At 35.1% G+C, this 20,263-nt stretch overlaps 1 protein-coding gene across 1 annotated transcript in view; it reads left to right on the top strand.

Moving 5' to 3' along the window:
• The window catches only part of LOC120635542 (titin-like), a 46,422-nt gene that overhangs the window by 11,327 nt on the left and 14,832 nt on the right, over positions 1 to 20,263 (top strand). Inside the window, exons 3-9 of the mRNA XM_039906559.1 lie at positions 889 to 1,182; positions 4,642 to 4,666; positions 6,859 to 6,924; positions 7,192 to 7,322; positions 8,884 to 8,947; positions 18,483 to 18,718; positions 19,630 to 19,850. Of these exons, the coding sequence (XP_039762493.1) occupies positions 889 to 1,182; positions 4,642 to 4,666; positions 6,859 to 6,924; positions 7,192 to 7,322; positions 8,884 to 8,947; positions 18,483 to 18,718; positions 19,630 to 19,850 (1,037 nt within the window). The remainder of the gene's footprint in view (positions 1 to 888; positions 1,183 to 4,641; positions 4,667 to 6,858; positions 6,925 to 7,191; positions 7,323 to 8,883; positions 8,948 to 18,482; positions 18,719 to 19,629; positions 19,851 to 20,263) is intronic.

Genomic DNA, 20,263 nt, shown 5'->3' with positions numbered 1-20,263 from the left:
TCTTTGGGCTTAAGAAATTTGACCAAATTACTCATTACCGTCAGCAACTCAAGTGGGTAACTGTTAATGATAGGCGAAATATCCATATTCTTACTTTACTTTATTCTCTTCTATATAGTCCTATCTCTCCGCTTTACCTTAAAGAGCGTTTTTCCTTCTCTCAGCATCTTGTCAGTCTCCGGTCAGCGAATGACAACAAGCTTGAGATTCCCTTATCTCGCTCTCAGCGCTATAATGAGTCATTCACTGTTAAAGCTGTAACACTGTGGAACTCGCTCCCCTGGGAAATACGTCATTCCGAAACCATTCACCTGTTTAAACATCGCTTAAAGAATTATTACTTATCTATGTAATTGAGTAGTATGTAAGTTTATAATAGCATAAATATATATCACATATATCTATCATAGTATATATAAATTTATGTTGGTATTTGTGTAGTTAATATGTAAATGTAGTATGTATGTTCATGTAAGTTTATATTACATTTCTTTTTTTTTTTTGTTTTTTTTTTGTAACTTACTTTATGCACCATCCATTTTCCACTCTTTTATCGGCTTCGTACGCTCAGGTTGCCTTTAAAAGATCACTTTTAGTGATAAGGCCGCCTTTGCACCCTAGCACTAAGTACTATTACTGTTTTCCTTGTATTTTCCTTTTTTTTTGTTGTGTTGCAATAAAGGTTTTCTATTCTATTCTATTCTAAATTTGCCCCGCCTTGAATTTCTCGGCATAAATATAGCTTAAATCTTAAAGGATACATTCAAAATCTAATTGTTACCTGTGCATAAATGATAAAATAAACATTGTTATAGCAAAACTAACTAAAAAAAATTAATCAAATTGTGATCTAAAAATGGATTTTAGTATAATATTGTTTTCTTTTAGGAGGAAATACTAGAAATCGGTCGGAAATCGGCTCTCCTTGCTTCAGCAATTGACAAGACAATCAGAAGCATCGAAGAGTATAAGGAATCGGTCGGGATCAGTAATAAGATGGGTGATACAGAAGAAGAAGGGAAAATAAACGAAAAAGAAACGACTACTGAATCATCCGGCGAAAGTAAAGGAGTTAAAAGTTTAGACGCAGAAGAAGAAAAGGCAAAACTAATTACAGCTGACCAATTAACTGGTAAAACACCACGTAAAAGTATGCAATTGTTGTCTAGATTTTCACAAATTTAATACAGACCAAATGAAATACACAAATTGTTTGATTTCTTTCTATTAGCTATTGTTACCCCCGACGCATAAACGACGGGATTTTATAAGTTTGATGTAGCTGTGTGTGTGTGACAGCTAGATCTTTTTTTTTTTTTGAAAGGTAGTCAGTGTTCTTAGCCGTGTTAAATGAAAATCGTTCCAAGATGGCCGCCATCACAAAAAGGCGGGTAACAAATGAAAGGGCTTGACTAGTACAATACCATACACTCGGATAAACTTCAAATTCAAGATGGACACAAAGTGGTGAATTACTTTTATTTTTTTCACAACTCGCTCAATATTGGTGTCAAATGAACGGTCTTGACTACACACTATGATAAATTTCAAATCCAATATGGCCGCCACCAGGAAATGGTGAATTTTATTTTTATTTTCTGATGGGGTTTTTTTAATTTGTTCATTTATCGTATACGAAATTGTTACACCTTGCTGAAGAAGCCTAGCTAAGCTAAGGTAAAAAAAGGATTCACTGGTTTTTTTATATCCTTTTAAATAGTTTTTAGTCTTATTTTGTCATGGCAATTTAAGCAAGGCGTATAATATGTCAAGGGATTTCGGCGCGGGACCCTTAAATAGCGATTGCAGTTAACATTTTTATGGAAGCTCGATACAAACCTATTTTTTTGGAATTATTGAAACAAGCTAACATAAATTTTGCTACCTCCAGAGTATTTACCTTAAATAAATGTAAAAATATGTACCGTTAAGGATATGTGACCGCGCTTTGACGGCAGATCAGAAAAAAGAGGTCGCAATCCCTTCCCATCCCGCGGGTATCGTGCGAGGAGACTAGGGGAACATAAAGGAGAATGAGATGTAGCGTCATCTATGCTACTACCAACTTCTACAGCGATCACGAATCACTCTGCCCAGCGTGGTGATTATGCCCTTCCGTCCGCAAAGAACTTTAGTCCAGCTGTGGATTTATCTTAGACCAGTTATTTTACTCTTTTTTAAATATCAAAGCTTTAAAAAAAAAATAACAAAATTCATTTATTTATGATCAGATTACAACCGATCAATAACAATAAAGACGATGACGTCAGGAAAAGTTTAAAACTGCGTTCCAGCCGCCACGCCCACCTCCGAAACTAAAGCTATGATTACGTTATGTTCCAAACCAAGTTGTTGGATGAATAAAGTATACAGTTAGTTCAGCATGCAAGAAACATAATAATTGTTGTGTGTATGTGTGCGTGTGTGTGCATGTGTCTGCATGTGTATTTGCGTGTGTGTATATGTGTGTGTGAGTGTGTATGTTTGTTGTGAGTTGGATTGATAATGCGAGCGTGTGCGTGTGTATGAGGCGTACTGAAAGAGTTTATGAAAATATAACATTATTTAACTACTAATAGCACTTTGAATCAAAATGTTGTATGTGACAGCTATTAGGAAAGGTTTGGTAAGTTCTTTATCAGTTTTAGTTACTTAAATATTTTCTGAGCGAGTAACGCAGTCGTGATTGTTAAAGATTGCATCGGGACTTGAATCAACTGTTACGTGTTTCCGAATTCCAAAATCAATCATCACATAGCTATTTGTGAGTCTAAAATTAAAATTATGGTCACAGCGCAGTTGCCAAACGTTGATTCAATCGATGAAATAAATGCTACCATACCTACTTATAGTTGACGCATGCCACTCTTATTCAAAATCGTGACATGACCGGATTCGGATTCTGTGCGCATTGCAATTCGATTTTTTTTTTCTGTCTCAGCTCCATTGTAGGACTTGTTGATTTGAACATTAATTAAATTTTATGTTTTTATTGCGATGACTTACGGATCCGAAACGCGGTCGCTTTCTATGGGCCTCATAAGAAGGTTCAGAGACACTCAGGGGGTGATGGGGAGAGCTATGTTATCTCTACGTGATCAAAGAAATGAGGAGATTCGTAGAAGAACCAGAGGTACCGACATAGCGGATTGATAATGCGAGCGTGTGCGTGTGTATGAGGCGTACTGAAAGAGTTTATGAAAATATAACATTATTTAACTACTAATAGCACTTTGAATCAAAATGTTGTATGTGACAGCTATTAGGAAAGGTTTGGTAAGTTCTTTATCAGTTTTAGTTACTTAAATATTTTCTGAGCGAGTAACGCAGTCGTGATTGTTAAAGATTGCATCGGGACTTGAATCAACTGTTACGTGTTTCCGAATTCCAAAATCAATCATCACATAGCTATTTGTGAGTCTAAAATTAAAATTATGGTCACAGCGCAGTTGCCAAACGTTGATTCAATCGATGAAATAAATGCTACCATACCTACTTATAGTTGACGCATGCCACTCTTATTCAAAATCGTGACATGACCGGATTCGGATTCTGTGCGCATTGCAATTCGATTTTTTTTTTCTGTCTCAGCTCCATTGTAGGACTTGTTGATTTGAACATTAATTAAATTTTATGTTTTTATTGCGATGACTTACGGATCCGAAACGCGGTCGCTTTCTATGGGCCTCATAAGAAGGTTCAGAGACACTCAGGGGGTGATGGGGAGAGCTATGTTATCTCTACGTGATCAAAGAAATGAGGAGATTCGTAGAAGAACCAGAGGTACCGACATAGCTCAGCGAGTTGCTTGCGAGAAGTGGAAATGGGCACATAGCTCGCTGGAATGGCGAACCCGCACTGTAAACGCAGCGTTGGTCGGCCCCCAACGAGGTGGACAGACGACATCAAACGAGCCGCTGGAAACAAGCGGCCCAGGACCGGGGATTTTGGAACTCCCTACAAGACCTATGTCCAGCAGTGGACTTCTGTTGAAGTGATGACGATGATGATGAAAGAAACCTGCATGCCTGATGCCTGAGACTTCTCTTTAATGGTGATATTTTGATTATTTAAGTGTTCTTTCCTAAAGTAACACGGCTAGAATGGGCAGGAGATATAAATGTTAACTCACATTACATGCACTGACAAGAGATAAAATTTACTGGCAAGTCTTCGACCAAACAGTTCGCACAGTACTCCACACCAAACAGTTCTGCGGCATTGTACCCTCGAACAACGTTGCAATGCACTGACGGCCGATTGGCACAGTGGGCAGCGACCCTGCTTTCTGAGTCCAAGGCCGTGGGTTCGATTCCCACAAGTGGAAAATGTTTGTGTGATGAACATGAATGTTTTTCAGTGTCTGGCTGTTTATATGTATATTATAAGTATTTGCGTATATTATTTATAAAAATATTCATTAGTCATCTTAGTACCCATAACAAAAGCTACGCTTACTTTGTGACTAGATGGCGATGTTTGTATTGTCGTAGTATATTTATTATTTAATGTACTGGCCATCAGGTGGGCCATCTGCTGGACCCGTCAATTATTACAATAAAAAAGAATTTGTGTTTGTGCATGTGTTTTCCTACGTTGTTAAAGTAAGAGCTTAAAACGCACATATGTAATAATATATAGATGTGCGGTGCCAAGCTCGAATTCGGTGAGACCGAAGTATCAAACACTGGGCTATCACCGCAAATTAAAATCAACAGATTGATACAGATATAGCTAGGTAGATGTATCTGAATCGACGTTTACATTTTTTGGCTTTAATTCAATCGGTTGTACAATGATTTTCTGGCATGATAATATAACGGTTTGTATCAGTGTAAACTGTGTACGAACTAGTGCAATAGTGTTATATAATTGAATAAATTTTAATTAGGTAAGTCATAAGTTCATCTCATATATCATCATATATGTTATATATTTATATAGGTATTTATGTTATATGTAATTTTAAATCTTATTTATTGCACCACCTACCTCTTTTCTATGTTTTTTCCTTTTACGCCATTGGTTGCCTGGAAGAAATCGCTTTGTAGCGATAAGGACACCAAATTGTACTCTCATGATATGTATTTATATCTCTGTAACTACTTTTTTTCTTTGGTGTACAATAAAAGTGTATTCATTCATTAATTTTTCATCATCATCATATTAACCAATCACTTACCGACCTACTACAAGGCAGGCCCACAATTAGAAGGGGTTTAGGCCGTAATCCACCACGCTGGCCCAATGCGGATTATGGAGAACTCTCTGGTATGTTGGTTTCCTCACGATGTTTTCCTTCCAAGTTGAAGCAAGTGATATTAAGCAAGTGATGCTTGAAACGCACGTAACTTAGTAAAGTTAGAGGTGCCGGGATTCGAACTCGCTCCCCCGAAAGTGAAATCGAAGTTCATCCACTGGGCTATCACCGATTACTTACTTCATAGGATCATTATGTAAGTACTCAAAACTAATTCTACCATTTTTTTTTTACTAATATAAATAAAAAATAATACACTTTGTACACATATTCTTGGAAGTGTTGGAAGTAATATAGGATACTTTTTATCCCGACATTAAGCTCGGTTTTTTTGGAAGAGGGGATGAAACTGTTTGACGATTTTACACCATAACTCCGACAAATTATAACCGATTTAAATAATTATTTTTGTGCTATATTATGTGTTTAATTTTGCCAAAACATTGTGTAGATCTGAATGTGGTTGGAGATAGAGGACAGAACTCCTCAACGGACAGTAGCAAACCATACATATATTACAAAGTAAATAGTAGACATTTTAAGTTTTAGTGAAGCTTTTTGTGACATAGCTCGTCCGGGGAAGTACTACCACTGTTTAATATATACTATGTTTTATGTTTATTTTATGTTAATTTAGTTTTAAATCCTAATATTTACTTATGTTTGTTGTACCACCTACTTATTTCTTATAGCATTTTCTTGTATGCCTTTGGTTGCCTGGAAGAGATCGCTATTTAGCGATAAGGCCGCCAAATTGTACGTTCTACATTATTGTGCTGTTGTATTTGTATATCTGTAAATTTTCTCTGTGGTGTGCAATAAAAGAGTATTCATTCATTCATACCACTGCTTATTTCTGCCTCTAAGCAGCAATTTTGCAATGCTATGTTCCAGTCCGAAGGGCTTGTTTGCCGGTGTAATTAAGGGCCTATAAGGCTTGGGACCTAGACCTCAGTTTGATGGACACAGGGCGGCTGTTCTCTGTTCTGTGTTCTCGTCTGTTCATTGCATACTCCGCGAAGTGCTGTCCGGCTAAGTTCGTTGTGGGCTTCTTCTTAGACCAGGGCGCGTTTGGAACCCTCGTAGCTTTAGTTTTAAGTTTACGAATGTTTTTATCGCCATCATCTCACTACCGTGTAATTCTCATGTACGCATCAAAAGTGCCACCTATGGGCCTACTTGAATAAAGATATTTTTGACTTTGACTTTGACTTTGCTGCTCTTTTCTAGGCGATGGATTTCGACTTTCCATCAGATGGACCGTCTACTCGGTCCTTCAATTATTGTTATATTTAAAAAAAAACTTGGTTCCATCCTGGAGACAGAATATTTTCAACCCGAGCAAAACAACTGCGAGACTTTTAACAAAACAAAACAAATTCGGACTAAGTATTAAGAGTTAAAAATGGAAATTATAATAAAATACACACACATACATTTTAGATAGAAACAAACTTTGATATGTATATCAAAGCTTGTTTCTATAGAAAATTAATCCATGAATATGTTTATAAGGTAATCACCACGTGGCATGCGTACGTTAATTTCAAAATAGAACATAGAAGAAAGCATAGAGTAGAAGAGAGGAGACTGAAGAGAAGAAGCAAACATGGAGGCAAAGAGAATAGCAACACAGCTTTTGAAAAGCGTTGAAAGTATGGTCGGTAAGTTTATTTATTACAATTTTTTATTACCACTCTACAGATGGAAACGTTTCGATAAACGGCGTTCCAGTAAGATCCAGGGGCATGGATTTAGTACACCTAACTGCCATACAGATTAGCCGGCTACCATCTTAGGCTGCATCATAACCAAGGTTCACTGCATAATCACCTTATGCTGAAATAGAAAAAAAATTAAATCCATTAAACTTTTACTATTAATAATTTTTCTTATTTCTATCTAGTTTACTTAATTTCTTCTGCTTCCAGATCCTAAAGCACCGGTAGAACAGCAGTTGGCACAGTTGAAGGCTCAAATGGCTGCACTGGCTGAGCTTCCGAACCTCATTAATCAAAAGCTGGAGTCCGTTAACAAACAGATCAGTCAAATCAGCGTTAAGGTACGTACTATGAACATGAGATATAAACGTGTCGATGGCCGATTGGCGCAATGGGCCTCGACCCTGCTTTCTGAGTCAAAGGCTGTTGTCTCGATACCCACAACTGGAAAATATTTGCGTGATGAACATGAATGTTTTTCAGTGTCCGGGTGTTTATCTGTATATATAATATGCAAATTCAAATTCAAAATTCATTTATTTCAAGTAGGCCTAATAAAGCACTTTTGAAACGTCAAGTATGTCTGTTTGTAGTGACTCTTCCTTCGGTTCGGAAGGCGGATTCTACCGAGAAGAAGCCGGCAAGAAACTCAGCAGTTGCTCTTTTCTAACATCGTTTTACAATTTAACAATCTTTGTTCCATCTTGTGTGAGATGAAAGCGGAGCGGCTTGCTTCCAGGCAACCTTGTCTTTAAGAAATAAGTATTTATGTATTTTATTCATAAAAATATTCATCACTTATCTTTGTACCCATAACAATTACGCTTACTTCGGGGCTTGATGGCGATGTGTGTATTGTCGTAGTTTATTTAATATTTATTTATTGGAAAATTTGGTATGGAGCTGAAACTTGGGAGAAAATTTCGGAGAACTCTTAACGATGTTTTTCTTTATCGTTAAGTATTCATCGTGAGGAAACCTGCGTGCCTAAGCGTTCTCCATAACGTTCTCAAGGGCGTGTGAAGCCTACAGTCGCGGCGCACTTGGCCAGGCTAATAAATAATAAAATAAAAAATAAATATACTACAACAATACAAACATCGCCATCTAGCCCCAAAGTAAGCGTAGCTTGTGTTATGGGTACTAAGGTGACTGATGAGTATTTTTATGAATAACATACATAAATACTTATAAAGTACATATAAACACCCAGACACTGAAAAACGTTCAAGTACATCGCACAAACATTTTCCAGTTGTGGGAATCGAAACCACGGCCTTGGACTCAGAAAGCAGGGTCGCTGCCCACTGCGCCAGTCGGCCGTCAGGTGTATATCAGGCCGTATGGTGGGCTACGGTCTCAACCCTTCTCGTTCTGAGAGGAGACCACAGCCCTATAGTAGCACTGCTCTGTAGAGTCCTATAGACTGACCGTTACTAAGAATTTTGGTCAATACCTACCAAACTGACGGCTGACTGGCGCAGTGGGCAGCGACCCTGATTTCTGCGTCCAAGGCCGTGGGTTCGATTCCCACAACTGGAAAATGTTTGTTTGATGAGCATTAAGTGTTTTTCAGTGTCTGGGTGTTTATATGTATTTTCTAAGTATTTATGTATATATAATTCATAAAAATATTCATCAGTCATCTTAGTACCCATAACACAAGCTACGCTTACTTTGGGGCTAGGTGGCGATGTGTGTATTGTCGTAGTATATTAATTTTTTATATATTTAAAAAAAAAAAAAAAAAAAAACTGAATGATTAATGGAAGATCTTCGCCAGATCCTCATAAAATGTTAATAGCCTAGTGTCCCTTACGGTCCCGTTAAAATGAATGAATTCGGCCTTAAAACAGAATCAAAGAAGGAAGACAATAATTAATAGACGCAAAAAAATTTCAGGAATCCGTGAAGAGTGAGGATTCTCAAGAACAGCGACAAGTTGAAGTTCAGAAACGTCAAGAAGGTGAGTGTTGAGAGAGTGAGGACAAAACATCAGGTGTGTTTGTTTTCGGTGCATGGGTTGACCGCTTACGTAGAAATAGTTACTAGATAGATAGATAGATCTTTATTTGCATTATACACACGTTTGAATCAAAGTCAAAGCCAAAAATATCTTTGTTCAAGTGGGCCCATAGGTGGCACTTTTGATGCGTACATTACATGAGAATTACACGGTAGTGAGATGATGGCGATAACCATATTCGTTAACTTAAAACTAAAGCTACGAGGGTTCCAAACGCCTGGTCTAAGAAGAAGCCCACAACAAACTTAGCCGGGTGTTTTTTTTTTGTTATCACCATCTCACATTGTCATTTAAAATTATTAGTTTAGATTTACGAAGTCACAGTGCTATCCTGGGGATGTCACTATTTTTTTTTTATTCCACTACAAGTTAGCCCTTGACTACAATCTCACCACCGGAACCACACAATAATAATCATTGCATTGCGTTTCGATAGTACACAGGAAAAAAAAAAAGTAGAATTATTAGTATAGTCATGTATAATGACTTAAAAGAAGTTGTTGGAATGGCATTTCTTTAGCTAATATAATTATGTAATTAAACAAAGACAGAAAATGAAGGGGAAAAAAAAAATGTGTGCGTGTACTAGTGTACACACGTAAAAAGTGAAACTTCTTAAAGACCTTATTTTTCGAAAAATGATCTACTGCAACTTTACAGAAACTGGTGAAATAAAGTTAAATTAGATAAAGTTTAACAAAAGGCTTACAAATAATACAATTATGTCATTTTACTTTATTACTACTAAGATTATTACAGCTTTAATTTAATTTTAATATTATTATTATGGCTTATGGTAACTGAAATATGAAATATAAATATAAATAAATAAACATACTACGACAATACACACATCGCCATCTAGCCCTAAAGTAAGCTTGTGTTATGCGTACTAAGATGACTGAAGAATATTTTTATGAATAGGTAATATAAATAAAATACTTATAATATACATATAAACACCAAGACACTGAAAAACACTTATGTTTATCACACAAACATTTTCCCGTTGTGGGAATCGAACCCGCGGCCTTGGACTCAGAAAGCAGGGTCGCTGCCCACTGCGCCAGTCGGCCGTCAAATATTGTTTACATTCCATAAAAACTCCAGCAATTTTAGTGCCGGATCTTGTTGTTAATGTTTGAGGACTTTTTTTTAATAATATATAAAATTCAAATAATCTTTCAAAAATTCAACTAGCTTCAAAGATTTTTCTGATGCAGATCGGTTTTTTATCATTATTGCAACCGAGTAAAGAGGCACGAAGAGGGAGGAGGAATAAAAAAATTAATAATATCGTCCAACTTCTGATTTGGAGATATATAAAGTGCAAAAATCTAAATAATCATCCTTTTTTCCATTTGGCATTGAGCCATACATAAGTCAGGAGAAAGAACAGAAAAATCTATCGATGAAGTTACAATGTTAACAACATCATTAGTATTATGATATATGCTTACGTCTTCAGCCGTTTAAATTTTGCAATGCATTTGAAGTTCGAATAAACTCGAATCAACCGTGGTTGGGACAAGAAAAAGACTGCGCGTAACGAAAAAATGTGACGCGTAACTGAAAAATGTTACACTAAAGTTTTTTAGTCAACCCCAATAAAGAAGTTTCACTTCAATAATATCCAAATAATATATGTGTATTAATAAACTTCTCCTATTCCATGTTCCAGTGATTTAGCAGGTGGGCACGTTAATTATATCCCCTGTCAGGGGATATAATTTTTATTCTAGCCCTTCTGCCTTTTTTTTTCCTCCTCCTCATGGATTCCTCTGCACCTCGGGGAGGCGCAAAGGTTATGTCAGACTTACTGACTAACATCCCTCGGTGTTGCTACTCACCGCCTGACGACGGAGCCACGGGAACGCTCAGCTACTTTATAGTATAGCTAACATAGATTACAGGGATCTTTGTTAATGAAAAATAAAAAACGAAAACGAATCCACGACTATAATAATTATTGTGGCCACGAATATGAACCAGTCTCAAACTAGAAATGTATTAAAAACTTGTTTCAAATTGTTTAAAAGGGAACAATCCGAAAACTAAATTTTTACTAACGATATCGAGTTATCACAAATGTTGCCCATATTATCAGTAACTTATTAAATCAATGGCTGTTTGCCTAAATTGTAATCTAAAATTATAAAATTTCAAACAAAAAAATAAAATTTTGTAAAAAAAAAAAGCGACATCTATTTAATTCTCTGAGAACTTGTAGTAAGTGAGCAGGTAACTTGAAATAGCAAGTACCCTTATGAAGTTCTATAGTATACGGCTAGATGGCGGTGTATAATGTCTTTCTAAAACTTCCCAAATGGCCCGCGACAATTTGACCGCAATGCATTGAATTTGTTCCAATTTATTCAAAATGAATGAATGTTTCCTTCTGAAAACCTTACCAAAAATCATTATTTCAGGCTGAAAATACAGCCAATATTAGTCGATGAGAATATAGCAATAATTTAGGCATAATCATTTTCAAAATCAGTCCAGCTACCAGTAGGTACATACAAACATCGGAAAAAACATAGCTTTCATTTTCATTATTTTGGAATAGATATGGGAATTTTATATCAAAAAATAAAACAAAACGAATGGCCACTGAGGATACGAACCCGCGACTTTGTTAAGAGCCGCGACTGCGAAACCAAAGCAACCACCGACTATGTGTACTTATACTTCGAAAATAATGTATCATTATCATCCCATTGTTTCATTTTATATTAACTAATATTTGGGCTAGTTTTTAATTTTAACCAATAACCAATTGCCTACCCAACATTGCACCAAATTAGGATTGTCGAGTTTGTCAACACTGTAACCTAAATAAGCGTCATTGTATATACTGAATAAGAAAAATATTGCACGCCTCATAAGCGAAGCGTTGAGGTTGTGCTCGACTCTCGACATTTCAAAAAAAGCAGTTTTCTCGAAACTGAAATTGATTTTTTGTTATTTATATTGCACTTACAGGTTAATTTGAGTACACTAATATCAAGTCAAATAATTTGTCAGGCACATAAAATACATTTCAATAACAATTTTTTTGTTTAACATAGTAAATAATAACATTAAACATAATCTTTTCTGGACGTCCGTGTATGGACGGGTGTATGTGGCATCAAAATTGGTCGAAAAAATGATCGTATCGGATTTTTTTTTTTTTAATTATCTAAAGTAACACACGACATAATTTCTTAGTTAATATGAGCGTTCAATTCACTGTCGTTAAATTTCCATGTAATTATTCTAGCTAATAATAATTGTAACTTTCAATGTGCAATCATTATGACATTCCCGTGTCTTGTTTACAAAAAATGAATAGGTAATAATTAATATGAAAAAAAAAATTTGTAATGAGAATTGAAAGTTTCAGTTAAAAAAAATTCAATTTTATTGTGAAAAAAATGAGATTATGAGGCGTGCACTTTTGGATTTTCCAAATTTTTTATTTTTTCCTGGCTAGCTGTTTCTGAATCTGAATGAACTAATGTGTACATATTCAGCCGTAATTTATCATGCTAAAATTGTTACCCAAGGATAGTCACTTCACAAATACTGCCATCTAGCCTGTCACTACTGAACTATAACGATTCTGGCTCCTTGCTTACTAGAAGTTCAGTGCGAATTATGTAGATGTCGTTATTTCATTAAAGTCAAAACTTAGTTTTCTTTCTAAATAATTATGGGAATACGCACAGACTGAGCAACTTCTTTGCGCATCCACCTTAAATAGACGTACCGTACCGACTAAATTTTAATATTTTTCTTATAATTAACCACGACGACGGAGCCACGGGATCGCTCAGCTACTTATTATAGTATAGCTAACATAGATTAGAGGGATCTTTGTTAATGATAAATAAAAAACGAAAACGAATCCACGACTATAATAATTATTGTGGCCACGAATATGAACCAGTCTCAAACTAGAAATGTATTAAAAACTTGTTTCAAATTGTTTAAAAGGGAACAATCCGAAAACTAAATTTTTACTAACGATATCGAGTTATCACAAATGTTGCCCATATTATCAGTAACTTATTAAATCAATGGCTGTTTGCCTAAATTGTAATCCAAAATTATAAAATTTCAAATAAAAAAATAAAATTTTGTAAAAAAAAAAAGCGACATCTATTTAATTCTCTGAGAACTTGTAGTAAGTGAGCAGGTAACTTGAAATAGCAAGTACCCTTATGAAGTTCTATAGTATACGGCTAGATGGCGGTGTATAATGTCTTTCTAAAACTTCCCAAATGGCCCGCGACAATTTGACCGCAATGCATTGAATTTGTTCCAATTTATTCAAAATGAATGAATGTTTCCTTCTGAAAACCTTACCAAAAATCATTATTTCAGGCTGAAAATACAGCCAATATTAGTCGATGAGAATATAGCAATAATTTAGGCATAATCATTTTCAAAATCAGTCCAGCTACCAGTAGGTACATACAAACATCGGAAAAAACATAGCTTTCATTTTCATTATTTTGGAATAGATATGGGAATTTTATATCAAAAAATAAAACAAAACGAATGGCCACTGAGGATACGAACCCGCGACTTTGTTAAGAGCCGCGACTGCGAAACCAAAGCAACCACCGACTATGTGTACTTATACTTCGAAAATAATGTATCATTATCATCCCATTGTTTCATTTTATATTAACTAATATTTGGGCTAGTTTTTAATTTTAACCAATAACCAATTGCCTACCCAACATTGCACCAAATTAGGATTGTCGAGTTTGTCAACACTGTAACCTAAATAAGCGTCATTGTATATACTGAATAAGAAAAATATTGCACGCCTCATAAGCGAAGCGTTGAGGTTGTGCTCGACTCTCGACATTTCAAAAAAAGCAGTTTTCTCGAAACTGAAATTGATTTTTTGTTATTTATATTGCACTTACAGGTTAATTTGAGTACACTAATATCAAGTCAAATAATTTGTCAGGCACATAAAATACATTTCAATAACAATTTTTTTGTTTAACATAGTAAATAATAACATTAAACATAATCTTTTCTGGACGTCCGTGTATGGACGGGTGTATGTGGCATCAAAATTGGTCGAAAAAATGATCGTATCGGATTTTTTTTTTTTTAATTATCTAAAGTAACACACGACATAATTTCTTAGTTAATATGAGCGTTCAATTCACTGTCGTTAAATTTCCATGTAATTATTCTAGCTAATAATAATTGTAACTTTCAATGTGCAATCATTATGACATTCCCGTGTCTTGTTTACAAAAAATGAATAGGTAATAATTAATATGAAAAAAAAAATTTGTAATGAGAATTGAAAGTTTCAGTTAAAAAAAATTCAATTTTATTGTGAAAAAAATGAGATTATGAGGCGTGCACTTTTGGATTTTCCAAATTTTTTATTTTTTCCTGGCTAGCTGTTTCTGAATCTGAATGAACTAATGTGTACATATTCAGCCGTAATTTATCATGCTAAAATTGTTACCCAAGGATAGTCACTTCACAAATACTGCCATCTAGCCTGTCACTACTGAACTATAACGATTCTGGCTCCTTGCTTACTAGAAGTTCAGTGCGAATTATGTAGATGTCGTTATTTCATTAAAGTCAAAACTTAGTTTTCTTTCTAAATAATTATGGGAATACGCACAGACTGAGCAACTTCTTTGCGCATCCACCTTAAATAGACGTACCGTACCGACTAAATTTTAATATTTTTCTTATAATTAACCACGACGACGGAGCCACGGGATCGCTCAGCTACTTATTATAGTATAGCTAACATAGATTAGAGGGATCTTTGTTAATGATAAATAAAAAACGAAAACGAATCCACGACTATAATAATTATTGTGGCCACGAATATGAACCAGTCTCAAACTAGAAATGTATTAAAAACTTGTTTCAAATTGTTTAAAAGGGAACAATCCGAAAACTAAATTTTTACTAACGATATCGAGTTATCACAAATGTTGCCCATATTATCAGTAACTTATTAAATCAATGGCTGTTTGCCTAAATTGTAATCCAAAATTATAAAATTTCAAATAAAAAAATAAAATTTTGTAAAAAAAAAAAGCGACATCTATTTAATTCTCTGAGAACTTGTAGTAAGTGAGCAGGTAACTTGAAATAGCAAGTACCCTTATGAAGTTCTATAGTATACGGCTAGATGGCGGTGTATAATGTCTTTCTAAAACTTCCCAAATGGCCCGCGACAATTTGACCGCAATGCATTGAATTTGTTCCAATTTATTCAAAATGAATGAATGTTTCCTTCTGAAAACCTTACCAAAAATCATTATTTCAGGCTGAAAATACAGCCAATATTAGTCGATGAGAATATAGCAATAATTTAGGCATAATCATTTTCAAAATCAGTCCAGCTACCAGTAGGTACATACAAACATCGGAAAAAACATAGCTTTCATTTTCATTATTTTGGAATAGATATGGGAATTTTATATCAAAAAATAAAACAAAACGAATGGCCACTGAGGATACGAACCCGCGACTTTGTTAAGAGCCGCGACTGCGAAACCAAAGCAACCACCGACTATGTGTACTTATACTTCGAAAATAATGTATCATTATCATCCCATTGTTTCATTTTATATTAACTAATATTTGGGCTAGTTTTTAATTTTAACCAATAACCAATTGCCTACCCAACATTGCACCAAATTAGGATTGTCGAGTTTGTCAACACTGTAACCTAAATAAGCGTCATTGTATATACTGAATAAGAAAAATATTGCACGCCTCATAAGCGAAGCGTTGAGGTTGTGCTCGACTCTCGACATTTCAAAAAAAGCAGTTTTCTCGAAACTGAAATTGATTTTTTGTTATTTATATTGCACTTACAGGTTAATTTGAGTACACTAATATCAAGTCAAATAATTTGTCAGGCACATAAAATACATTTCAATAACAATTTTTTTGTTTAACATAGTAAATAATAACATTAAACATAATCTTTTCTGGACGTCCGTGTATGGACGGGTGTATGTGGCATCAAAATTGGTCGAAAAAATGATCGTATCGGATTTTTTTTTTTTTATTATCTAAAGTAACACACGACATAATTTCTTAGTTAATATGAGCGTTCAATTCACTGTCGTTAAATTTCCATGTAATTATTCTAGCTAATATTAATTGTAACTTTCAATGTGCAATCATTATGACATTCCCGTGTCTTGTTTACAAAAAATGAATAGGTAATAATTAATATGAAAAAAAAAATTTGTAATGAGCATTGAAAGTTTCAGTTAAAAAAAATTCAATTTTATTGTGAAAAAAATGAGATTATGAGGCGTGCACTTTTGGATTTTCCAAATTTTTTATTTTTTCCTGGCTAGCTGTTTCTGAATCAGAATGAACTAATGTGTACATATTCAGCCGTAATTTATCATGCTAAAATTGTTACCCAAGGATAGTCACTTCACAAATACTGCCATCTAGCCTGTCACTACTGAACTATAACGATTCTGGCTCCTTGCTTACTAGAAGTTCAGTGCGAATTATGTAGATGTCGTTATTTCATTAAAGTCAAAACTTAGTTTTCTTTCTAAATAATTATGGGAATACGCACAGACTGAGCAACTTCTTTGCGCATCCACCTTAAATAGACGTACCGTACCGACTTAATTTTAATATTTTTCTTATAATTAATTGTAGCGTATATGTACATAAAATATTTATAACGTATCGCTACCCCTCCCTACTATCAATTTCATATTTTTTGTAAATATTATTAAACTAATATTATTTAAACCAATAAAAAACACGTCGTTATATACTTAACTAAAAATCTTGTTGTTAATGTTTGAGGACTTTTTTTTAATAATATATAAAATTCAAATAATCTTTCAAAAATTCAACTAGCTTCAAAGATTTTTCTGATGCAGATCGGTTTTTTATCATTATTGCAACCGAGTAAAGAGGCACGAAGAGGGAGGAGGAAGAAAAAAATTAATAATATCGTCCAACTTCTGATTTGGAGATATATAAAGTGCAACAATCAAAATATTCATCCTATTTTCCATTTGGCATTGAGCCATACATAAGTCAGGAGAAAGAACAGAAAAATCTATCGATGAAGTTACAATGTTAACAACATCATTAGTATTATGATTTATGCTTACGTCTTCAGCCGTTTAAATTTTGCAATGTATTTGAAGTTCGAATAAACTCGAATCAACCGTGGTTGGGACAAGAAAAAGAGGGTACGCGTAACGAAAAAATGTGACGCGTAACTGAAAAATGTTACACAAAATTTTTTTCCAACCCCGATAAAGAAGTTTCACTTCAAAAATAACATAATAATAGGAATAATAAAAAAAAAAGCGGAAAATAAAAATAAAGCTTAACATAGTTGATAAATAAAAAATGTTATCAAAGGTATATAGTTAAGATATTGTAATTTGTAGTAGGTAGGTTGTAGACTCTGCAAAATGTAGAAGTTGCATCCAAAAAAAAAAAAAAGAAAAAGAACAACTAGAATGCATTCCATGTAACAAATTTGAGTACCGACCTTGAACAGTCTTCGATCCCAATGTCGAAGGAAAAAAGAAAGGAACACAATAAAACAAAAACCACCGGAACTACACAATAATAATAAAGTATTACATTGCGTTTCGATTATGGTAAATTGTAGGTAAGCAAAATAAACGACTAAGACACTGGGAGGTATCTTTGCATCGTTCGAGTCCATGCAGGACTGCGGTGCATCGATAACGCAGTCGTATTTATATCAAAACACCCACCAACTCAATGTTATGAACATAAATATCTGGCACATATGGAACTTTTGATAACTATAAAGTTATCAAAAGTTTAATTGTTTATCCACTTTACAAATTTACTGTAACACAATGTATGCTCGTCACAATATAGGAGCTGATGGTGAAGTGCCGAGAGTACTATTCTTCTTCTTCTTTTGATTTATGCCTTTTCGTAGTGCCAAAACAGCACAATGTAGTTTGCCAGTGTCAAGTAGCTTGGAATGGGAGTACTAGTCAAGCATTAAAGTGACAGGAGTCACTCGATTTTACTTTTGCACGTGATGTTAGGGCCGTGTCTGATTTTTTCAAGTGAAAACTATGGCAACTTACTCAAAAACTATTAGCGTTTCGGTTTCACAGATAAGTCTAAGATACAGTAAATAATGTAAATCTTAGTTTGGCCATCCAACGGGCAATGCTGCCAGTATCTTAGGACCTGTGCCTCGCTGCGGTGGTTTCGAGGACGTTTTAGATTTTATTTATTTTTAAATAGTTTATAATAGGTTATATTTATAAAACAATTATTTTAAAGAATAAATAAATATAATTTAATAAATAAAAAAAAATATGTAAATCTTAAGCCTCTGGAATATTATTTCGGTTTTCATTTACAAAGGTTGAAAAGTTTTAAAAACCGCGCGCAAAATAAACGCGGACGAAATCAACAGCAAGTGGTTTATAATTTTCAGTGCAGAACACCCAGCAATATTACCAGCAGCACCACCAGCAGAAATTCCAGCAGCAAAACCAAAACAGAAGCATTAATCAGAAGCATTCCATGGAAACGAAAGGGATCGAGCCCTATAGCGGGAACCTAGGCGGAATCCAGATCCGAGTGACCAAACCGAGTTTAACAGGAGAAGAACTAGATGTGGTGAAGAGAGAGGAGTTGAGAAGATCTCTAGAAGACTTGAGAATGAGAAAGGTGGGTCATTAGGTATTTTTACCTTCTTTGTAGCATGCTTGCGATTTTTCCTATTTACCTTTAAACAAAGTAACATTGTATTGATTTGAAAACTTCTTTATTTTGCCAATAAAATGTAACAAATGTTAAACAGTTGATATAAAAAGTTGTTATTGCTAACGTCAACTAATATTTTTTCTTGTTCAGGCTAACAAACCTGTGTTAACATATTATCATCACCATCACATCAACCCATTACCGGGTTAATAAACTACAGAGCAAGGGTCTCCTTCCACAATGAGGAGGGGTTAAGGCTGTAGTCCACCACGCTGGCCCAGTGCGGATTGGTGGACTCCACACACCTTTGAGAACATCATGTAGAACTCTCAGGCATGCTGGTTTCCTCACGATGTTTTCCTTCACCGTTGAAGCAGTGAGATTTAATTACTAAAACGCACATAACTTAGAAACGCGAGAGGTGCGTGCTCAGTCCCCCGAAACTTAAGTCTCGAGCTCCTACCAAATGCGCTATAAATAAATATACTTAGACAATACATACATCGCCATCTAGCCCCAAAGTAAGCGTAGCTTGTGTTATGGGTACTAAGATGGCTGATGAATATTTTTATGAATAATATACATAAATACTTAGAATATACATATAAACACCCACTGAAAAACATTCATGCTCATCACACAAACGTTTTCCAGTAGTGCGAATCGAACGCATGGCCTTGGACCCAAAAAGCAGGGTCGCAAACTGCGCCAATCGACCGTCAACATTTACAAAAAAAAAATTGATTGATTGATCTTTAACCCACCACAAGTTAACGCTTCACTTACTTATCTTACAAGTTACCAACTCGCCGTGTTCAACATCATCATTCTGAGGTTCACGCAGATAGACGTAATACTTTAAGCTTTAATTTCAGTCTGTCAGCCCCTCAAAGGACCAAATGCTACAAGGAAACCAAAATGACCAAAGATCTGTACGCACTAAACCAACTCCTGCCTTCGGACCTGTGACCCAAGAGAGACCCCTGTACCTCCCCGGTGGAAGACGGTGGAAGTTGTCAATGTCAGATTACGATGAGGACCAGATTTCTGAAACCCTGGTTGGTCAGGCAGAGGTTATTAAAGGAAATGCGATGGGGTGAGCAGTAATAGATCGATTTTTACCCCCACCGCAAAAACTACGGTGTTTTATAAGTTTGACGTGTGTGGTGGGAACTTAGGATATATAAATAAATAAATATTAATATACTACGACAATACACACATTGCCATCTAGCCCCAGAGTAAGCGTAGATTGCGTTATGGGTACTAAGATGACAGATTAGCCAGCTACCATCTTAGACTGCATCATCACCACCAGGTGAGATAGCAGTCAAGTCTAACCTGTAGTCGAATAAAAAAAAATCTCCAGTGATCCGTCACTTTTTGCTACAAAACCCGCGCGTTTGGAACGTAGCTTTGGTTTTATGTTGACGAATTTAACTGTCGCCTTCAACTCACTTCTATATTTATTTTACATGTAAAGTACGCATCAAAAGTATCATCTATGTG

The sequence above is a fragment of the Pararge aegeria genome, chromosome 27 (genome assembly GCF_905163445.1).
Source record: "Pararge aegeria chromosome 27, ilParAegt1.1, whole genome shotgun sequence".
NCBI classification, from domain to species: Eukaryota; Metazoa; Arthropoda; class Insecta; order Lepidoptera; family Nymphalidae; genus Pararge; species Pararge aegeria.
Note: the sequence above shows the minus strand (reverse complement) of the source record. Positions and strands in the feature narration are given on the sequence as shown.